General features: G+C 45.8%; 1 protein-coding gene across 2 annotated transcripts in view; it reads left to right on the forward strand.

Annotated features, from left to right (window-relative positions):
• NAP1L1 (nucleosome assembly protein 1 like 1) overlaps positions 1-20,994 on the forward strand; it is a 64,882-nt gene extending 43,888 nt beyond the window's left edge. For both annotated transcript variants that reach the window (XM_075012587.1, XM_075012594.1), the window contains exons 10-15: positions 3,501-3,646; positions 3,729-3,748; positions 5,688-5,810; positions 16,491-16,523; positions 17,477-17,527; positions 20,275-20,994. In XM_075012587.1, coding sequence (XP_074868688.1) covers positions 3,501-3,646; positions 3,729-3,748; positions 5,688-5,810; positions 16,491-16,523; positions 17,477-17,527; positions 20,275-20,310 — 409 coding nt within the window. In that variant the 3' untranslated portion in view covers positions 20,311-20,994. The remainder of the gene's footprint in view (positions 1-3,500; positions 3,647-3,728; positions 3,749-5,687; positions 5,811-16,490; positions 16,524-17,476; positions 17,528-20,274) is intronic.
• Positions 20,995-23,310: the final 2,316 nt, after the last annotated feature.

A 23,310-nucleotide genomic window follows, 5' to 3' on the forward strand; every position in this document is an offset into this window, starting at 1 on the left:
CCCCTCTTTTGGGCAGGGTGGGGTGGATAGCTCAGTGATTTGCGCATTGGTGTTCTAAACCCATGGTTGTGAGTTCAGTCCTTGAGGGCCATTTAGGGATCTGGGGCAAATACAGTTTTTAAAAAAAAAAAAAAAAAAAAAAAAAAAAAAAATCAGAGGTGGTGATAGGCCCTGCTGTGAGGGCAGGGGACTGGATTTGTTGACCTCTGAAGGTCCCTTCCAGCTCTACGAGATTGGTATATTTCCATAATTCATTTCTATTCTAGGTGTTGCATGTTGCACCATGAGTGTACAAGCTGCCATGTGTCCCAGGAGTTTCATGCCAGACTTCAGCTACATCCCCTCCAGTTGTGGCTCATGTCAGTATACTGCCCTGTGAGGGACAATATAGACAAATTAGTAACGTTGCTGAAGCAGGTGTTGTGGACCCTGCATTAGTGGCTGGACACTCAGACCATGTGCGCAAGGCTGCGGTTTAGGACTCCCTGGCCTTCACTGTCCCTGGTAATGGACATGTCAGATTTAGGCTGGGGGGTGCATCTGAGGGAGTGCCGCAGCTCTATGCGGTGTTAGACCTTGAGCTTCACATCAGTGTGAGAGAGCTTAGGGCAATCAGGTTGGTGTGTGAGGTGTTTAGGAACAACTTATAAGGGCATTGCATGTCAGTGATCAGAAAGGACATGACAGCAATGTATAAACAGATGGAGGTTTGCACTCCTGTCCTCTGTGTCAAGAGGCCTTCAGAGTATGGGAGTTCTGCATTCATTACAAAAATTTCCTGCAGGCTCATTGCTTACCTGGGGTCCCCAGTGCCACAGTGGACCACCTCAGCAGGTCCTTCGTGAACCATGAGTGGTTTAGTCATCTGGACGTGCTAAAATCAGTTTTCCAAGTTTGCTATCCCCATGTGGATCTGTTTGCTGTGCACCTCACTGCAAAGTGTCCAGTGTTTTTGTTCTCACAGAAACCGAAGTCCTGGGTGGATGTGTCTGATGTATCCTGGATGGACGTGCTGCTGTATGTGTTCACTCTGGTTCCCTTCATCCACAAGATCCTCCTCAAAATTCGAGCAGACCAGGCATCCGTAATCTTGGTAGCCCCCAGTGTGGGCTAGGCCACATTGGTACTCTGTTCTGTTGGACCTGTTGGTGTGCAAGCCAATAACACACCTACTACGCCCAGGCCTATTGACTCAGGAGGAGTGGCAGCTCCTGCACCCTAACTTCATATCCGTTCACTTCACAGCATGGAAGCTTTGTGGCTGAGTGCCGTGGAGCTTTCCTTCTCAGATCCAGTGAGGGAGATGCTTTTGAATAGTAGAAAGTCCTCTGTGAGAGCCACTTACTTGGCAATGTGGAAAAGGTTTGCGGTTTGGTCATCTCAGAAGGGGTTGTCTGTCTTGCAGTCCATAATCCCCTGTATTCTGGATTAATTGGGGCTGTCCTTTTCTTCCATCAAAGTACACCTGGAGGCTATTTACGCCTTCCTTCCTGGTCCAGGCCTTTCATCAGTGTTCTTGAACCCTGTGGTTGAGACTTACGAAAGGCTTGGAAGTAAGGAGTTTGAAAGGGGGCTTTATCATCTTTGCCAAAACCAACCCAAGGTCCCAGAAGGATAAGGTGTCCCAGCCTTCTCCATTTCCCTGCTGTTTCTAAGTTATGAAACAGTCCTTCTGGTGGTTATCACGTTGGTCAGAAGGATATCTGAGTTGAGGGCCATCTCAGTGGACCCACCCTATGTGGTGTTCCACAAAGACAAGGGTAGACTGAGGCATCACCCAGCTTTCTTGTTGACACAGAGAGAACACCTTCAATCAGGATATTTCATTACAGGCTTGTCTACACTACCATCTTCCTTCAAAGGAAGGATGGTAATTAGGGTGTTGGGAGTTTACTAATGAAGTGCTGCCGTGCATAGGCAGCACTTCATTAAGCAAATTCCTTCCCTCTCCCACCCTCCACGTGGCAACTTTGAAGATTTTGAGGAGTTGCTCCAGCACTTCGAAGTACCAGCGGGTGAGCTGTGGCTAGACGTGTGCTGGTACTTCAAAATTTAAAACTTAGAAGTTGCTGCGGGCGCGGGGACTTGCTTAATGAAGTGCTGCCTGTTCACGGCAGCACTTCATTAATAAACTCCCAACACCCTAATTACCATCCTTCCTTCGAAGGAAGGTGGTAGTGTAGACAAGCCTTGCCTGTGTTTTACTCAAGTCTTGTGCTGCCCCAAGGGAGCAGAGTTTATATACCCCCAGATGTCTGTAGGTCTTTGACTTTTTACATAGACAGGAGCAAGCCATTCAGGAAGTTGCAGCAGCTGTTCTTGACTGTAGCAGACAGGATGAAAGGCCTCCTGGTTTCATCCCAGAGAATTTCCTCCTGGATAGTGGCTTGTATTAAGGAATGCTACAGGATAAGAGGGGTTCCTCCTCCTTACATCAGGGCTCACTCTGCAAGGGCACAGGCCTCTTCCACGGTATTCCTAGCCCATGTCCCTGTTCAGGGAAATGTGTAGGGCTGCTACCTGGTCTTCAATTCGTACCTTTTCAGCTCATTACCTTATCATGCATCATGCTAGAGAGGAAGCTGCAGAGTGGGAAGGGCTGTTCTGTGGTCATTCTGGGACTCTGACCCCTCCTCCTAACATGAGATTGTATTTGCCTACGTTGGAACGCACATGAGCAATCACTCGAAGAAGAAAAGACACTTACTTCTGTAACTGGTGTTCTTTGAGATGAGTTGCTCATGTCCATTCCAAAACCCTCTTGCCTTTGTCCACTATCTGAGCAGTCCGCAAGAAGGAACTGAGCGGGGGAGGGGGCAGGGCAGGCAGTTGTTATATTGGGCACTATATCTGTGCCACTGCATGGGGCTCCACACTGACCCAACAGCTACTGGCTAGGGGGAGAATTTTCTGGCTACTAGGCATGCGCGTGCGCACACACACACACACACACGCCTACGTTGGAATGAACATGAGCAACACATCTCGAACACTTCTTAGTATCTGAGACTCTGCACACCTCTATTTAGAACTAGATTTCCTTCTCATTTTTCTTTTGTCTCTGAGCTATGCTCTTATCCTTCCCCCTGCAGAGGTTTAAGAGTGAAATGCAGCATATGAGGGTCCCAAAGAATTATTCATGCAGGAAATAAATGTGGTGGGAAACTTTGCTTATTAAACTTATTTATATTAGAAATAAAGAAGGGAAACTGGTTACGGTAAAGTGGTGTGTGGGTGTGGGGGGGAGGGGTTAAGTTGTGGATTGGCAGCAACTTTGGGGAGTAGAATGAGTGTACTCGTGTGTGCTATTGCTAGTCCATTTTTTTTTTCCCTTCAGATATGAAATTTGCAAGATTACCTTTAAATATTCAACTGGCTATACTTAAATGTTTAACTATATCCTCACGTTAGTGGTATCTAATGGTAGACTAGCGGTGTGTAAGAACAATCAAGTTGTAAGCAAATCCCAATTTGACAGCTTTTTTCTTAAATTTTTGCAGGTGCCAAATAGACTGGAAAAAAGGAAAAAATGTTACTTTGAAAACCATAAAAAAGAAGCAAAAACACAAGGGACGTGGGACTGTTAGAACAGTAACAAAAACTGTTTCGAATGACTCTTTCTTCAATTTCTTTAGTCCCCCTGAAGGTAAGTAGTGTGTGGATTCATTTGCAATGAATTATTTGAAGTATCTTTTAAATTACTTATATTTTTCCCCTCTTTCTTACAGTTCCTGAAAGTGGAGACCTGGTAAGTTGAAGAAATTCAATATACCAAATTTGGAAAGAATGTAGCCTACTTTAATTTATTCTAGCTATTCATGAAATAAGGGAACATCTTTTAGTATGTATTTTGGCTTGCTTTAGACGAAGAAATATTCAGATAGGATAAGAGTATACTTAACAGTAAGTTGTAATTAGTATGTTTTGGGATTGATGCTTTGAAGGGCAAACTAGCATTTTCATATAAATGTTAAAATTTGAATAAACTTGTGGCTCTTGAAAGTAAGGAGCCAATACCAGCATAAGGTAAGTGTCTAACATAATTAAATCTTTCTTCAGAATTTTTACTTTAACCTGCTTGGCTGTTTACCCCATAAATGCTGTTTCTATCCACTTTTCACCACTGTTTGAGTGGTAATTGTTCAGGTGCCCACAGATACTTTGTCAGCTCTAGTGTTCATCTTGACTGACGATAGTGGGAAGCATTACAGAAAAATCCATATCTATAAGATAAAATGTCTTTTGTCATAAACATTGAAGCTATGTCTACACTAGAGTTTTGTTGACAAACCCCATGTCAGTTGACAAATAGTGGACCATCCACGCTAAAAACTCATTCTGTTGACATACAGTCAGCAGAAATGGGCACTTTAGTTGACAGCCTTCTACCTCTCCCACATGAGGTAGAACGCCTTTCTTGAAATCTGTCGACAGAAAGGCTGCGTGAACACTCCAGGGGACCTCTGTCAACAGACAAAGCTTCCCTGTTTGCTGTGCTTCCGGTTGGCCATTCTGTCATGAGTGGCCAGGCAGTCCGGCCACTCTGTCGATAGCGTGGATCAGAGAGCGATTTGCTTTCATGTGTGGTCGTGATCTGTCAACAGAAGTTTTCTCAGGAGATATCTTCCAACCCTAACTTCTGTCGATAGATTGCTGTAGTATAGACATAGTCTGAATGTAGATGATGATTGTTACATAATGGACGTGCCTTTTTATCAGTGGAGATTCTGAATATGCTGCCAGAAATGCCACAACTAGTGCAAACTCAGTCCCTAGGTATTTTGGCATCTATTTAGTGGAAAAAAAGTGACAAATCTGGCCATTTTTGGTTTGAAATTTTCTCCCCCCTCCCTCCCCAAGGTAGACAACTGGATTTCCATTTACCTGATTCTATAGATAAGAGTGGAAAAATTTCAAGTGTTGCTCTCCTCTCTTTGGGTTGTCAGTGTAAATCTAACTTAAATATCAGATATTTTGGAGCATAAAGCTTTTGTGGACAAAGACCCGCTTTGTCAGATGCATCTGTCTGATGAAGTGGGTCTTTGACCATGAAAGCTTATGCTCCAAAATATCTGTTAGTCTATAAAGTGTCGCAGGACTTCTTGTTGTTTTTTGAAGATACAGACTAACTTGGCTACCTCCCTGATACTTAAATATCAAGCTAATTAAATTATGGGTGAATAGATTACTGTCACTTTTGGTTGAACTGCTTGGTAGACACACAATTTTAGCAGTAAGCTGAGCCTTTTAAAGGATTTGGATATTAACGTTTATCAGCTAATTAAGAGGTTTTAGTGCTTAGCAAACTTAGGAAGGCTATGAAAAGCCCTACAATGATCTGGAGAAGTGAAACTGAAGAAATGGGGAAACTTCATTTTTAATAATTCTGTGAGGAAAATTTTGATCTGAAAGCTCAGGAACTCCAATGTATTGTCATTTTTGTGTGTGTAATTTGTACAAAATGTTACTTTTTGCCATTTTGCTTTTTTCAATGTGGGCAAATGCATACATTGTCTGTTTTACCATAGTTTGCAAGTTGTCCCTTTAGTTACGATCCAGTAAATGTAGAAATTCCTGAACATGTCCCCTTGTGCAGAACTCTCTTGAATAGCTGATCACATCAGACTCCTAAAACAAATAAGTTACGAATTTATCACTTCACTGTTTCTTCTAACATTTACGTGCAGGACGATGATGCTGAAGCAATCCTTGCTGCAGATTTTGAAATCGGCCACTTTCTACGTGAGCGTATAGTTCCACGATCAGTATTGTACTTTACAGGGGAAGCTATTGAAGATGATGATGATGATGTAAGTTTTTTTTAAACTGTCTAAAAATGCTCAAATAATAGTACAGGTTGAAACTTTCATCCAGGACTCCCTTGTTTGGCTGGACAGTGGATGTTGCTGGACAAGACAGCTTCTTCAGCTGCACAGGGCTGGAGTGGCACCGGGAAGGTGGCCCGCTCTAGAGAGCTTCAGAGGCAGCCCTGGGCCAGGGAGACGGGCTGGGGAGTCTTGTGATGTGGAGCCAGCCCTGCCAGCAGCCCCGGAGCAATGGGAATCCTGGCAGGGTCAGGGGAGCCCAGCAAGCCTTGGGGTGCGGAACTGGCTGGGGCAGGAAGCTCTGTTGGCAGCTTTGCTACTGCAGGGACCCTGGCCAGTCAGGGGGAGCCTGGCAGCCCTCAGGGCAGGAAGCCTGGTAGGCCAAGGAGCCCCACCAGCAGCCTGGCAACTTCAGGGCCTCAGGTTGGGCTTGAGGAGCCCAACAGCCCCATGGCAGGAAGGTGGCTGGGCCAGGGCGCCTAATTGGCAGCCCCACAGCAGCAGGGACTCCAGATGGGGCCAAGGCAGTGCCCCACACCTCAGTGAGAAGCTGGCTTGGGCATGGAACCCCAGCAGCTGTGCAGCAGCAGGGAGCTCTGCAGGAGTGGGCCACCCTCCAGGCAGCTTGGGGGGGCGGGGGGCAGGGGCTGATCTTCCGTCATCCAGCAAATCCCCTCATTCCCGATACGGTAGGGCGAGGGAGGTACAACCCGTATTAATAAGATTCCTAATGCATAAGATTTCTGTTGCTTTAGTGGTGTTTTGTGTGGATTTTTCTGCACAAATCTGTCTGAGCACTTCCAGTTGTGTTCAGGGTAGGCCCTTACATGTGACAAAACCCTGAGGGTTGTGGTGGCCACTTTCACTGTAGACAGACATACCTTAAAGCATTTTTTTCCCAGATTGTTTTCTGTGGAACCGTTCTGCGACGAAAATTCCATTGTGGCTTTTCAGAGAGTGACTTGCAGCTCTGGACACTGCTGCCACTGACTTCTCTTGAGGTGACCTGCTGCAGCTGAAACAGTAGAACTAAATTTAATTGGTTTAATGGCCAGCAGGAGGGATCTAGCCATTCAACCAATTGAATTTAGTTCCATTATTTCAGCAGCAGCACACAGCCCCTCATTCAACCTGCTACCCAAGCCACCTCACCCCTCTGGTGGGTGTGGCTCTGCTTATCCATGCCAGCCTTCCTTTCACTGGGTGCATGTGGCTGCCCAGCGTAGGCTTCCAGCCATGCCACAAATGGGTTAGTCTCAAGGACCAGTTTGAGGCTGGGGTGGGTTAACCCTGTGTGTGTGTGTGTGTGTGTGTGTGTGTGTGTGTGTGTTGGGGGCAGGGGTGTTAATCCTGGGGATGTAGGGGGTGGGGGCGGCTTGGGGCTGAGGTGGTTTAAGCCTCTGGGGATGGGGGGTAAGCCTTGGAGATGGTGGCCGGTGGGGGTAGGGGGTCAGGGAGCCTGGAAATGGGTTTCCACAAAATACTTTCATGTTTAAAAGGGTTCTGTGGCCAAATAAAATTGGGGAACACTGCCTTAAAGTATTACAGCAGCACAACTATGACTTTCCTTCTGTAGCACTTACCATGTAGACACTTGCTACAGCAAGTGTCTAGAAAGGATTTCTCATTCGCTGTAGTAAATAACTTAGCCACTGTTTCCCAGTTAGATTAACAGATGCAGTTCGGTTGACAGAATTTCTGTGTTAGAGGTAGGCTAGACTGAACTGTTCATACAGAACAGGTAACTTTCCACAGCGCTGAAAAAAATTAAGGCCAGGTCTTAAAGGTATGCTAGTGTAAAACACTGAGGCTATGTCTACACTTCCACCTTCTTCAAAAGGGGGCATAGTAATCAGGCTGAGGGGAGATTACTAACAAAATGCTGCAATGCATATGAAGCACTTCAAAGTTGCTGTGGGGGAGAATCAGTCTGATGAGGTGTCAAACTTCACAGTATGGGCGTGCCATGTAGCCACGGGCACTTGGAAGTGCCTTTACTCACCACTTTGACACTCTGAAGTTGGTGTGGGGGAGAATTAACCTTATGGGCCGTGTCTACACTAGCCCCAAACTTCAAAATGGCCATTTAGAAGTTTACTAATGAAGTGCTGAAATACATATTCAGTGCCTCATTAGCAGGCGGGCGGTCGCGACACTTCGAAATTGATGCGGCTTGTCCCGATGGGGCTCCTTTTCGAAAGGACCCCGCCTACTTTGAAGTCCCCTTATTCCTGTGAGCAGATGGGAATAAGGGGACTTTGAAGTAGGCGGGGCCTTTCGAAAAGGAGCCCTGTCGAGACGAGCCGCGTGGCGGCGAGCCGTGTCAATTTCAAAGTGCCGCGGCCGCCCGCATGCTAATGAGGCGCTGAATATGTATTTCAGCGCTTCATTAGTAAACTTTGAAATGGCCATTTGCGTGGCCATTTCAAAGTTTGGGGCTAGTGTAGACACGGCCATGAAGTGTCAAAGTGGGGAGTAAAGGCACTTCCATGTTCCCGTGGCTACACGGCACGCTGGTACTTTGAAGTTTGTCACTTCAGAGTTTTGGGGGGGGGGGGTGCGAATTAGCCTAATGACATGCTTCGTACGCTTCTCAGCACTTTAATTAGTAATCTCTCATCAACCTGATTACCATGTACCCTTCAAAGAAGGGAGCAAGTGCAGGTGTAGCCTGGCTCTTCCATTGGCGCATGACTCCACACAGTGGCATGAGCTCATCTATGCTGGATGTAGGGTCAGAAAATGCTGACTACAGAATAGGGCCCATTTTGTTTGTATGTCTTCTAATCTAGACAGAACTCACTGTTTTAAAAAAAAAAAAATCCATGTGTATATAATGTAAAAAAATACTTAACTTTTGAATCATAATTTTCTTTTAAATCATGCCAGAATTTAAGTTGCTTGGGTAAAAATAAGATAAAAAATCAGGTCCAGGATTACTCAAATTGGGTACCCAAAATTAGTATGAATTTGTAGCCATGATCTCTGTCTTGGTTTTCAATCTAAAATGAGGGGTAAATACTCAATCTCAGAGGTGTGAAAATAATATTTGTGAATCACTTCTGTACTTTTATTGTAATAAGCATCATAGAAAAGACTGAGGAAATTATTAATTTTGTCTTTAAATCAGGTGAAATAATGTAAATGAGGGGCTCATACTGAACAGTCATAAGAACCAAATTTTGAAGTGTTGCCTGTTAGAGGGCATCATTCTTTGTATTCAAAGAATGAAACAACCTTATTTTAAAAATATATGATTGTTTCATAGTAGAATATATATCTAAGGGTGTCAGATTAAGGTTGCACAAGAAGCCCTAATTCTGTATTTTCCTAACCTGAGTTCTTTGACTATTTTTATTTATTTTGCAATCTGAATGTTCTCTTTACAAGTTTTTAGTTCCATCTTCCTTTGAAAGAGCAAATGAGGGAGGGATTCAGTCTTGTGGCCATCATATTGAGAAATGGATCGTGAGTAGCATTGGAACCTTTCGGTCCACTGCCACTTTTATGCTAAGGAAGTTACCTGATTAGGAGCAATAGGTTGTCATCCTGTGTTTATTGTGGGCAATCGTTTAGATGAGGATGAAGCACACTTTGCCATTGGGTTCATAGATACTTGCTGGCACTGGCAGAACTGAAACTTGATCTTTGGTTTCTTGCTAGCTCTGAAGGAAACTGTTGTACTAGGCATAAGTTCTTCTATCTCCTCGTGCTTTGGTGCACGTAACAAAATTTAGTCTGCCCATGGTTGGAAAGAATTAGGAGGAACATTGGCTGGCACGTGCAGTCTGGTCAGCACTAGGAGCTAATGGGAAGCTCAAGCCGTGCTCAGCGAAGACAATCTTCGGCAATTCTACCTGTTAAATCGTGGCAAGTCTTGACTGAGTGTGTGCAAGCTTCAGTCTTCCACAGACTCCTAACTCCACCAAATTTGGGTGCATTTCATGGGGACACCAAAAGGCTCATCCCTGCCAGATTTCTAATTCCCACTCCAAAGTTTTGAGTGTTATTCAGAGACAAAGTCACAACAGTTTTGTCAATATTAATACATTATCTCTTCCTAGCTATATTCTTTAAAAAATTAAACCTGAGGCTGACACTTGGCATGGAAAACTTCAGCCAGAACTGTTAGTTATGCAACTTTTTCCAGCTAAAAACAACTGAAAGTGGTGTCTTACTAGGGGAAGAGCCAGAGATCAGTGATAGGTGTGGCTTCCAACACTGTCTTTAATAAAATATATACTTATGCCTGTGAAATAAATATGTTAACACTTAACTATAGGCTTTATTCTTAAAGTAGAAGACTGCTTCTTCTTCGAGTGTCCCCGTGGGTGCTCCACAATAGGTGTCAGGCTTGCCCGGCGCCGCAGATCGGATCTTCCAAGCAGTTTCTGCTGGACCGCGCATGCGCCGGCGTGCGCCACTCCCTTGCACGCTCCTGGCCATGTGCGCGATCCGGTCCCCGCCAGTTCCTCTTAACCGCCGTCGGCTGCAGACGGAATCCAAACTAGGCTAAGGCCAAGTAGTGTATTCAATGACTTTAACTGTTTTTCTTTAAAGTTTTTCAAGTACTTAGGCTACTGCAAGTTAGCCGGTTGTCTTTTTTGCAAAAAAAAAAACAAAAACAAAAACAAAAGCAACAAACAAACTACAAGCGGGACAGCTTCAATCCAGTCCCAGTGACAAGCGCCGGAGGCCAGGAGCATAGGGCCATCAGTCCTCCTGCTGCGGCAGGCCATCAGAAGGGGAAAACAGCACAGAGAAGGTGCTAAGTACCCATCTAACAACTGAAAGACTCACCAACTATGTCCTCTTCAGGATTTAAAAAATGTGAGTCCTGCCGAGAGGCGATGCCAGCGTCTGATGGGCACAGTCTATGCATAGGGGAGTCCCATGTTGCACAGAAATGCTCCTGTGCTAAATTAACAGCCAGAGCAAGGAGAGACAGGGAGATGCGGCTTAAAATGCTGCTTTTTGATAAGGCCCTCCAGCCAGACGTGCCGGAGCGGCCGCAGCAGGAGGGACCCTCCGGGGCCCATAAAAGGAAAGCTGCCTCCCTCACCCCATCAGTGCAAAAACGGAGGAAAGCCTCCCCAGCCCGATCCCTGCCGGCAGCAACAGCGAGCGGGACGGGAGGAGCGAGCAGCCCCCAGCCGCAGCAACAGCTGATCGGCGGCGGCACGGAGAGCCACGTGGAAGCAGCTCAGCCTCCGATAATCAGCCAGCCGCCCCGCACCACAGGCAGGGCGGCGGCTAAACAAGTGCCGGTACCGGCGGCACCGCAGGCAGCGGCACCAACCCCCGGGGAACCGGCGGTGCAGAGCGCGCAGGCACGCAGCCTGCAGGCACGGAAGGACACCGCACGTGCGGCACCGCCTTCGAGCGTGCCGAGCACAGTGCGGACGGGGCCGGGATCCCCTGTGCGTCAGGGGGTGGAGTTACCTCCTCCAGGGAGGGGGAAGGCTGCACACAAGAGGAGGCATTGCAGCCCCTCTCCGGACAGGGCTGTGGAGTTGCTTTCTCACAGCCCTCCGCTTATGTTGCAGACTCCAACCAGAAGGCAGGGGTCCCCCCTAGCCTACCCGGAGCCCCCTTCTCCATTTTTGCAACCAGCCTCACCCTGGCTGGGACCACCTTCACCCTTCCTGGGGTTTGAACCGCTGGACTATTATGCAAAATCGCTCTCTCCAGTGTCTCGACGATCTCCCTCCCCCAGACGCAGAGGGTATGCACCAAGGGAGTGGTCTAGGTCACCTTCCCAAGAACAGTGCCTATACTGCCATGGTCGCCCCTACCACACGGGGCATAGACACCATCGGCAATCTACTAGGGAAAGATCCCCACAGACGATCTCGTACCCCCGAGGGCAATTGCGACCGGGGACAGAGACTCAAGCATCTCAGGGGGGACTGGTTATGGAACCCCGAGATTTTCCCTCGCAAACCTCTAGTGAGAGGATGTACCATCACCAGCAGGAACCGGAAGGGTCCAGAGAGACGTACCCCAGCGGTTCCTCGCTCTCCTCCCCGGACGAGGCTACGGCCCCGGGGGACGTCCATCCTCCGGACGATCTCAAACAGTTTCAAGAGCTGTTTAAGAGGGTGGCCTTCACGCAAGGCATGCAGACAGCAGAGGTGCAAGAGAAACACCATAAGCTCCTCAAAAATTTGAGACCTCCGGCCTCCTCCAGAGTAGCAATACCGCTTGATGAAGCGATCTTAGAGTCCGCCACTACGATATGGCAGACCCCTGCGATTATTCCGCCTGTCCAAAAGAGAGCAGATAAGAAATACTTCGTGCTGGCGAAGGGCATGGAGTTCCTGTTCAGCCACCCACAGCCAAATTCCTTGGTGGTGGAGTCGTCGCAACAAAGATCAAAGACATCTCAATTCAGGACAGGGGGAACAGACAAAGATGCCAAGAAGCTAGAGCTGTTCGACAGAAAGGTCTACTCCTCCTCCACTTTAACGTTGCGAATGGCAAATTACACAGCGCACTTAGCGAACCACAGTTTCGACAACTATTCCAGGTTAACCTCCCTCATGGACTCGCTTCCAGAGGACAAAAAGCCGGTGCTTAAGGCCATAGTGCAAGAAGGCTACGCGGCCTCGAGGACGGGAGTTCAGATCGCCCTGGACGTTGCGGACACAGCAGCACGTTCCACAGCAACGGCAGTGGTGATGCGAAGGGAGTCCTGGCTCCAGACTTCGGGTATACCGAGGGATCTGCAGGCGAAGATAGTTGACCTTCCCTTCGACTCGCAGAAGCTGTTTGCTGAATCAACTGACTCGGTCCTTCATTCCAGTAAAGATTCAAGAGCCACACTCAGGACCCTGGGGATTTACACCCCTCCATACAGAAAGAGAAGGTACTACCCTCAACAAAGACGGTACCAGTACCAGCAACAGCGCCCCCAGTACCACAGGGGTTACGAGCAAGGGCGACTTCAACAGCACCAGCAGTACAGAACTCCCAGGCGACGTTCACAACAGAGCCGTGCGTCCTCGGGGCGGGGCCAAAGGCCACAAGTTTGACATACAGATCCAGGGCTGCGCCATCACTACCATCGCACAAGGTCATCCGAAGCGACTATTCCACCATCGCCTCTGACCATTCTACGACCAGTGGCAAAGGATCACCACAGACAAATGGGTGCTGGAGATCATAGCCACGGGGCACACCATCCCCTTCCAGTCGCTCCCACCGTCACGACCTCCACCCAAGCCCCACCTCCAGGAGGCCTCCCATGTAGCGAGGGTCAGGCAGGAGGTGGACCATCTCATGCTCATAGGGGCAGTGGAAAGAGTGCCGGAGCAACTGCAAGGGAAAGGGTTCTACTCCAGGTACTTCCTCACGGAGAAAAAGACAGGAGGCTGGAGGCCCATCTTAGACCTTCGCGGCCTCAACAGGTACCTGCGCAAGCAACGTTTTCGGATGACCACAATCGCCTCCATCCTTATAGCACTGGACGATGGAGACTGGTTCGCAGCCCTCGATTTACAAGACGCGTACTTCCACATAACTATCCATCCGGCTCACCGGCGATTCCTCCGGTTCATGGTAGGCAACGAACACTTCCAATACAAGGTCCTACCGTTTGGCCTCTCCTCGGCCCCCAGAGTCTTCACCAAGACCTTGGCAGTGGTGTCAGCCTACCTGCACAGACAGGGGGTATTTATTTTCCCGTATCTGAACGACTGCCTGCTCAAAGGGGCCTCGAAGGGGGAGGTTCTGCGCATGATACGCGTCACAGCAAACACGTTCTCTTCACTCGGCCTGGTTATCAATCTGGAAAAATCAAAAATAGACCCCACGCAGGACATAGAGTTCATAGGGGCTCACATAAACTCGGTTACAGCGAGAGTATATCTACCAGAGGCTCGCTTTCGGGCCATCGGTTCCCTCGTGCAGGTCATCACCTTCAGCCCTACGGTGCCGGTCTTGATGTGCTTACAGCTGCTAGGCCACATGGCAGCGGCGACGTTCGTAGTACAGAACGCCAGGTTACACATGCGCAGCATGCAGCACTGGCTGGCGAGTGTATACAAACCGGCAGTACACACCGTTCACAGGGTGGTGTCGCCCACAGCCGGGGTGCGCAAATCCCTACAATGGTGGTAAACCCCAGGAACCTGCTAACAGGGGTACCCTTCCATCAGCCGCAAATATCGGTTTTTTTCACTACAGATGCCTCCCTCATAGGGTGGGGAACGCACATGGGCGAAGAAGTGACTCAAGGACTGCGGTCACCCACGGAACAGTCACTACACATAAATATACTGGAGCTCAGAGCAGTGTTCAACGCCTGCAGACACTTTCGAGACCACATACAAGGCAAAGTCGTCGGGATCAGTACAGACAATACCTCCACCATTTTTTATATAAACAGGCAAGGAGGAGCTCGATCCCGTGCCTTATGCGCGGAAGCAATCCGCTTATGGAACTGGTGCATCGCCAACAATATAATCTTGAAAGCCTCGTACTTGCCGGGTGTGCACAATGTGAAGGCAGACCAGCTGAGCAGGCGTTTTGCACTCACACACGAGTGGCAGATCCGTCCCGATCTGCTACGGCCGATTTTGCACGCATGGGGTTTTCCCCAAATAGACCTGTTTGCCACTCAGCACAACAAGAAGTGCCCACGATTCTGCTCCAGGGCAGGACTGGGATGGGGGTCCCTGGGGGACGCGTTCGCAATCCCGTGGAGGGGCCCCCTGCTTTATGCGTTTCCTCCCACAGTGCTGATCCACAAAGTCTTGCAGAAAGCCAGGAGGGAAAGGGCCCGGATGATCCTGATAGTCCCAACGTGGGATCGACAACAACGGTTCCCCCTACTCCTGCGCATGTCGGACCGTCCACCGATGCCTCTTCCGGTGGCGCCGGATCTGCTCATGCAAGCCCAGGGGTCCATAGTGCACCCGCACCCCCAAAGCCTGCGACTGCAAGCGTGGTTAATCCATGGCTCAGCTCCCTAGAGAGCACATGCACAGTGGAAGTACAGCAAGTCCTAGAAAGTAGCAGGAGGACTTCCACCAGGAAGACCTACAAGCAAAAATGGACTCGCTTCACGGCTTGGTGTTCTACCAAACAGCTGGCCCCCCTTTTGGTGCCTATTCCTACAATACTAGAGTATTTACTGGACCTCGAGAGGAGGACTCACTATCCTCGTTGAAGGTCCACCTTGCCGCCATCTCGGCGTTCAGACATGAGGAGGAAGGGCACACGGTGTTCGCCCACCCTACGGTTACTGGGTTCCTCAAAGGGTTGGTAAACCTATACCCCCCTCAGAAACCGATTCCACCTTCGTGGAACTTGGACCTGGTGCTTACCACGCTAATGGGACCACTGTTCGAGCCCTTGGCCACGGTTCCCCTCTGCCTCCTTACAATAAAGACGACCTTTCTTCTTGCAATTACGTCAGCTCGTAGGGTGAGCGAGCTCGCGGCAGTCATGGCAACGCCACCCTGCACTGTTTTTTCCAAGGAGGCGGTAACCATACGGCTGCATCCAGCCTTTGTTCCCAAAGTTTCTTCCGAGTTTCACATTAACGAACCTATTGTTCTACCCTCGTTTTATCCAAAGCCTCATAACTCCAACGAAGAGGCGCGCCTACACCTCCTGGACGTGAGGAGGGCGCTAGCCTTCTACGTAGACAGGACCAAGTCCTTCCGGAAAACGGATAGACTCCTAGTCTCCCTTGCTCCCAAATCGAAAGGAGAAGGTCTCTCCTCGCAGAGGATCTCACAGCACATTGTATCCTGCATAAAAATGTGCTACGAGCTCAAAAAGACTCCTTTATCGGCCACTCCCAGGGCTCATTCCACCAGGGCGGTGGCGGCATCAACAGCCTTTTTCAGGGGCGTTGCGTTAAAAGACATTTGCAGAGCGGCGACCTGGTCATCCTACGACACCTTCGCCAAACATTACGCCCTTCACAGGGTATTCCAAGAGGATACCCGTCTCTCTGCAGCGGTCCTCTCGGGGACAAGCTGCACATAATCCGATTACCCACCTCCTATCTTGGGTTACTGCTGGGTAGTCACCTATTGTGGAGCACCCATGGGGACACTCGAAGAAGAAAGAGAAGTTACTCACCATAGTAACGGTGGCTCTTCAAGATGTGTCCCCGTGGGTGCTCCACTACCCGCCCATCCTCCCCGCTTCGGATCTCTGTCTAGTGTTTTGCAGGGGCACCCGAGGCGGTTGGTCGAGGAACTGGCGGGGACCGGATCACGCACATAGCCAGGAGCGCGCAAGGGAGCGGCGCGCGCCGGCGCATGCGCGGTCCGGCAGAAACTGCTTGGAAGATCCGATCTGCGGCGCCGGGCGAGCCCGACACCTATTGTGGAGCACCCACGGGGACACATCTCGAAGAACCACCGTTACTACGGTGAGTAACTTCTCTTTTCTTTGTTGAAGCTTATTTTGCATTCTTATTTGCACAATAAATGGTTTCAGTGTTCATTATATGTGACCACTTTTAACCTGGATCTAGAAAAACTTTTTGATTAGAGCTGAATTAAAGTTAAATGCCCCTTTGGGCCGGGGGATGTAGAAAGTAATGCATTTTAACATGGAAATTCTTTGGTTTCCGCATACCTTACAAAAACATCAAGGAAGACTATTTACAACATTGTACAATAAACCTTTTTTTTCCTCTCTTAGTATGATGAAGAAGGTGAGGAGGCAGATGATGAGGTGAGTTATAAAAATGGGTTAGATGAGTATGTATGAATACTTCATTTTGGGGGAAGCTTTTTTCATCTCTGACAGCTGATGCAGTTTGCAAGTTACTGAAGTTTCTTAACAGTAAATGCAAATGTTCTGTGTATTTCTCCAATGTGTAAGACTTTATTGGTTTAGCTGTTTTATAAACGTAAGTTTGAAATGACAAAAGCAAAGCTGAAAGATATTAATTTGCCATCAGATGCATGCAGATTTTGTACTAGTGGCACAAGTGTATTTAAGGGCAGAGCTTTCATCCTAAAAGTAGTATAGAAATTTATTCTAAAAGCTAATTCAGGATAAACACAGATACCCAATTCAATGTTCTTTTCATTCTTCATTTTGTCAATTCCAAGCAGATGTGTGTGCACCACATGCATGATCTTTGGAAGATTTTTTTTTTTTTTTTTTGTTTTTCCCCTTAACAGTACCTGTCGGATTGGCTGTGGAAACCCCCTGGAGCGGCGCCTTCATGGTGATGTATGTAGTTCCTTGCTGACCTACCACCTCTTGTTTTTTGCCTTACTGTAAATCATGGTCATTGGAGCAGCGTCTGTCTTGTTCTTCAACATTTGTTGCTCTTGGCAATTCCAAGGCCCACCTGCCTTGCCCCTGTTCACGTATCCGGCAAGAAGGAACTGAAGAGTCAGTAGGTTGGTAGGGACCTTTATACATTGCCATGAAGGCACCACTTCAGGAGCTGCGCACGTAATTTGACAGGTACCAGTAGGGAGAAACCTTCTGATTTTTACACACATGCCTACTTGTAATGGTTATGTATAATGCATCTTGAACAGTTACGAAGCGTAGATAACCAGGTTATTTTTACGCTGATTAAAACTTACACATATCAGAGGAACCTGTTAACTGCACTCAGTGCATTTAATTTTAAACAAACACTTTATTTGATGCTTTCTGCCTTTCAGGAAGGAGAAGAAGAAGCGGACGAAGAAAATGATCCAGATTATGACCCAAAGGTGGGTAGTGCCAGTTAGTAGTATTAGGGTATTTCATTAAAATAGCTTATTCAGTTAATTTAAAGTGACCTTTAAATCTGCAATATCCAACTCGTAATTCCTGTAACATAGTTAACTAAATTGTTCTCTGAGATGGTTTTAATACCTCACTTTTTACTTTAAGTTTTGCCAAGCAACATTGTCACTCAAATTTTATTTCAGTAACATTTTAAAATATGTGGTTAGGGTTTTCTTAAAAAAACTGAAGTATTACAAACAAGTTTTTTGTGTTTAATAAATACACAGAAGCAAGCTTTTTTTCAGCAAGTTTTCCTATTCATAAAGAAAATAAAATTTTACTTCATCTTAAGTAAATGCTGTTAAAATCTTCTGTAGTTGGATAAATTTATCATTAATTTGGCTAGTGGTTGTAACAAAGTTTATCCTGCATTTGGTTGCACCATCAAGGAGAACATATCCTTTTGGGTTGGGTGAAATTTCTTAAGGGTGACTAGAGCTGTATTTTAAGACTAAGGAGAGGATTTGGCCTGTCTTCCTTGAAGATGATCATTTTTGTACCAAGTAGAACCTACAAGAGAGCTCTAAAGAAAACTAAACGTAGCTCTTCTGATGATAAGCAATGGGTTATATTCCCTCCTTTTGTGACAAGGAATATATCGCTTGGCTGAGAGCCCATCTCATTGCAGTCTTTCCCTGCACGCTTCCAAAAAAGGGAAACATCATAGATGTTTAGTGGTTAGAGAACAGAGACTTCATGATGACATTAAAAGATGGCAATATGAATGTTCAGAAAGGATTGCTGATTGTGTTTTGCATACTTCCAAATTTGATGCAGATTCTCAGCTTAATTTGGGTAGTATAGGGCATCTGAAAATTCTTACTCTTCCTCTACATCAACCCCTTATTCTAGATGAGCTAGTGGGATTTTTTGAAACCTAATCGTCAAAATAGATAGCATTTATCCAGCTACTTCTGGGACTGCTGTGCGCTGATCAAGGATCTAAATCCGGTCTTAATGAAGACTATTAGTAACTTTTGAGGTGGGGACCAAACCATACTCAAATATGCATGATGTTGGAAGCACCACTGTTACTCGGATGACAATGGATAGTTGGTTATATCCATTATAAGATGCCTGCTCGGGGTGGTTTCAGAAAAAAACATTGCAGAAAAGGGGGATGCTCATAACATTAAAAGCAACTTGATCATACTTTATCCCCATTCTACACATTGTTAGGCAGATAATGCAGATACTTGAAATACCTGTAGCTCAGTGGCTTTCCATCTGTGCTCCATGGACCCATGGGGTCGACAGACTCAGGGGTCTGAAAAAGATTGTCTGTGGTGATAGCTTCAGATTCCAGAAAAGGCATTGTTTTCTGTCCAATCAAAAGTATGTGAATGCTCCTATCTACAAGTCAAAAATCCAGAATTGTTGTCTCTACCATAGAAGCCCGTGGTTTAGAGCCCATTCTCATGCTGCATCTATTGCCATGTTGAACATGTGCAACATTTATAATTTAATTCTGTTTCTTCAGTTTTTGATCAAAAATGTCAATGGCTGTGGACCACTGCGTTAATTTCCAAAGGTGTCTGCAAATGAAAAAAGACTGCAAACCACTGGCTTAGATACCATGCTTAGTATGTCCAGGATTTAGCAAGATATGAAACCCCTTTGCCAGTTCTTCCATTACCACAATTGATTGAGACTTGTCCTTAATTGAGATTATGAAGAAAATAGTTAGTGTTAGACAGACTGTGCCATATAATCCAATGTATATCTTACTACTCACCCTACCATATTGTTCGTAGCAAATTAGCTGTAAGCTTGCATTTGATGTCTAGGGGTCGGGTTCTGCTGACTCATTTAGGTTGTCATTTCCAGATCCATCACCCTGTAGGTCGGTCATTAAATCACTTTACGTGTGAAGGGTATTCAGCATGTCATCTCAGTGACCATCATCCATTTTCAGGATTTTATGCTTTTGTTAATGATGCAGGTCAGGAGCCAGGTTTTCAAAAGGTGACGTCTGCTGTGTATGACGTTCGAGCAGTTAAACTTTCCACTACTGGTAGTCATTTGAATTTGTCCATATCTTATAAGATTTGGCTTTCCTTTTAACCCAGGTAACACACTCAATGGCTCTTTTCCTGAGCAGTGCAAACAGGGATTGATTTGTATGTACGTCACTTGTGACAAGTGCTGCGAAATATGGTCTTAGAAACCACAAGCACCATGGTGTACGAGTGTTGTTTTGTTAGGTTGTATGCCTTGGGAGCCTTGAGGGGAACATTTTATCCTTCATGCCATCATTATACATGATGACCTGTGCAGTGAGCCTGTGTTTGGACTGCTGATGCTCCTGGGGTTAAGGAAAGACCTCCTTGGCTCAGAATCCTGAAGTATAGGAGCATCCTACAGCAGGGTGATATATCTGTTATGAGGAGTGCTGTGTTGCTGCCAATGGCTACTGCAGCTCCCATCCAAAGATAAAAACAGGCATCCTCTTGTATTTAGTTATTCAAAGATGGCTTTAACGTACTGAGCTCATCAAGAGGTTTGAATACCCGGTGGTATAATATTATGTACAGTGGGGATAAGGGAGAGAAGATGCAAGATTCTGAACAGCTGAACTGTTAATTCTGAAAAGCTTTTAATTGAAACTTGATTTCCTTGACAGCTTTGATAAGTGGCTTAGAAAAATAAGTTGATATCTGTACACTGACTCTTTCCCACTCTTCAACAGAAGGATCAAAACCCAGCAGAATGCAAGCAGCAGTGAAGCAGTGTGTATGTGGCCTTGAGGATTACCTGCACTGTAATAGCCTAAACACAACTATTAGTTACTTACAGCCTTATGTTTTGTATCTTCTTGGTAGAATTAAATAAATAATTTGTTAAAATAAAATCAAACACAAGGATCAATTTAAAATGTAGGTTCCTTCTACCTAGCATTTTAATAGTATAATTTTCTGCCAATATGTAGAATGCAGTAAATTCCCAAAAGCATGAATATGTTAATTCATTGCTACGTAGTTTGGTTCTTGTGAAGTCTTTTGTCATGTAGCTATTAGACTGCAGCTGTGAAGATTATCAGAACTTGTTAGCCAAGACCAATATTTGTTTAGAGAAAATCCTCTCCTGAAGAACCAACCAAAGTATTTTCAGCCCAGTAGTTTGAATGGGTTCATCTGCTTGCACTAGCTGTGCCTTCATTACCTTGTTAGAGAAATGGCAGTGACTTGTACTAACTAGGAGACAATGCATTTTTGGATTTGATTACTTCAGAAGACTAGAATAATTTGTTTAACTTCCAACAAGACCACCTTAAATGTTCATAACTGTCTGCTTGTTTATGCTATGGGTTTTGTATTTTATGTGACAGTGATCTTTAAAAGAAGCCTAGTAATCATATTAAGGTTATTGTTTACCACTGGGGTGTGAATAAAACCTGGTATTTTCAGAAGTTAGTCTTGTTTTATTATGCTGTGTACATCTGTATATGTAAGATGTTAACAGTTTGTATGCTGCAGTTTTTATTAGACAATCATTTCTGAGAACTTATAAGCAAATTGTTTAACACTCTCAGTGGCTGACATAATCAACTCGTGCACTGTTGTCCTTCGAGACAGTTGTATCCAGGCTTATTGCCAGTATAATGGGGATAATAAGGTCATGTTGCCACTTGTCAATGAAATATGTAGCTCAAATTCACTCTAGTCAACCAATGTCATTTGGGGAAGAAATTCAATTTCAGGTGCAGTTCTGTATCTATAGGCAAACCTGGAACCATGGAATAAAGATGTACAAAACTTTTCATAATGCTTTAGTGATTTAAAGAGGTTTCCGCTTTCACCACATGAACTCTGGCTTATATTTTAAAATGTTTTATGGACCTAATAATGCATAGATAAGTCTAAATATTACATGGCTAGAGGAAAAAAACCTAACCTCTTTTTGTCAGTATAGATAGTTCTCCAATTTGGGGAACTTTCCAGTTTTTGAATTATGACTCTGGGAATCTGAGGACTTCTGAGTGCAAACTACTAGTTCAGTTTGGGAACAATATCTGTGTATAGGTGATATAAAAGGAAGGGACACACCACTGGTAAATATGGAGATGGCTAGCAGGAAGTGCAGTGCCAAGGATTTAGACCTGTGTGGTAGAAGGAATACTTTTACAGGGAGTTACCCTTGGACGAGAGCAGCACCATCCAAATTGCTTGACCGTGTTTCTTTCCCCTTCCCCCCAGCTCCCCCACTTCTTAAACTGCCCTGGTTATAGACTTTGCATTACCATCTCTTCCAGATAGATACAAAGAGCCTTAGCATGATGTTGTCCCTTTTCTTTAAGTAAAACTCCAGGCTAGTTGTGGCTTTCTGTGAAACATTGGTTTTCCTTCCACTCCCTATTTCTGAAATAACATGGTCACTTTCATTTGAGGCTGTCAAAATTACTTTACCAATTCTAATTTCATATTGCCTATATGGGGGGAGTAAAGATATAGGTATTGCTGTCCTGCTCCTGATATACAGCTGACTGCAGGGCTTGAAAAAACCTAGAATGCGTACTCTTTTTTTGGTCAAAGTCCAAATTACTTTGGTCAAGGAAACTGGCTCTGATTTTTGTCCTCTCTGAAGTAAATGAAGACTTTGGGGTCCTTCAAGACAGTTTTCATTGAAACTTAGGAATTAAATTGGAAATCCAGCCAAGGCATGCAAATATTAGTGCCATCTACTATACAGTGTGGTAGAGTTCATTAGACCTTCCATGTGCATTGTAGTATCTGTAATATTCTTTCCACTCTCCCTCCCCCACTTCAGCCACGTCATAGTGATTAATATTTGGGCTTAATAGGATTTACCATAAATAGAAACTGCTTCTGCCACTGTAACAAGTTTGTGTATACAGTGCTGTAGCTGTAGTGTGTGCAGGATAGACATACCCCTACTTAGGACAAGGGCTTTCAGCCACCTTGAGTGCAGAACCCGTTAGTAAATGATTATGGCTTGTCATCACCCACTAAATTGTCACTAGGTGGAGGACCTGGGGTGAATTTTGGGTTGGATTCTGCCCCTGGTCAGTTTGTTCTTACAGGCGCTTAGTGCACAGTGGCAGCTCTGGTGCTATGGAGTTGTGTGGGCTTGTCTCTATGTGGGGTGTTACACCCTATGTTGTGTGACCCTCTTTAAGATTCAGAGGCTGTGTAGATGCCTTAGTAGACCTGGATGTATATCAATATTCATGAAACTAAAAGCAGTCAGACATGCCTATACTGTATTCCTCTAACCCATATGATCCTGACGTGTCTGGCAAATGTCATACAACTTGGTGACCGTCTTCTGTATAAACAAAGAGGGGCAAAATCCATCCCACTTTTTTTTAAATAGAGGAAGTCATTTTATGGAATTAGTATGTGTGGAACCATGTCCCCATTTCTGCTGTGTACATGCTGGGGGCTCAGAACTTATAAGCAGACTGCTTCGGCTGGCATTTGACCACCAAGCATTAATGTAAATTGTACACTTCATTGCAGAACAACCTCGTACACAGTGGAGAACACCATCTCAAACCCAGTTTGCCTCTCAAATGAAAGAATTTCAACATCTTTTGTTCCAAGCAGTGCGACATCAAGATTCTAAGAGCAACGGTCTCCTGTTGTTGTCCTGCATGGGCAACTTGAAGTGTCCCTTTTCTCCCATCTCTTAGTCATCCCAGTGTCTATTCTATTCAGAAAATTCATTCTGAAAAAACATTATCATTCTGTTGCACTCAGTTCAA

The sequence above is a fragment of the Carettochelys insculpta genome, chromosome 1, assembly GCF_033958435.1.
Source record: "Carettochelys insculpta isolate YL-2023 chromosome 1, ASM3395843v1, whole genome shotgun sequence".
Classification (NCBI taxonomy): domain Eukaryota; kingdom Metazoa; phylum Chordata; order Testudines; family Carettochelyidae; genus Carettochelys; species Carettochelys insculpta.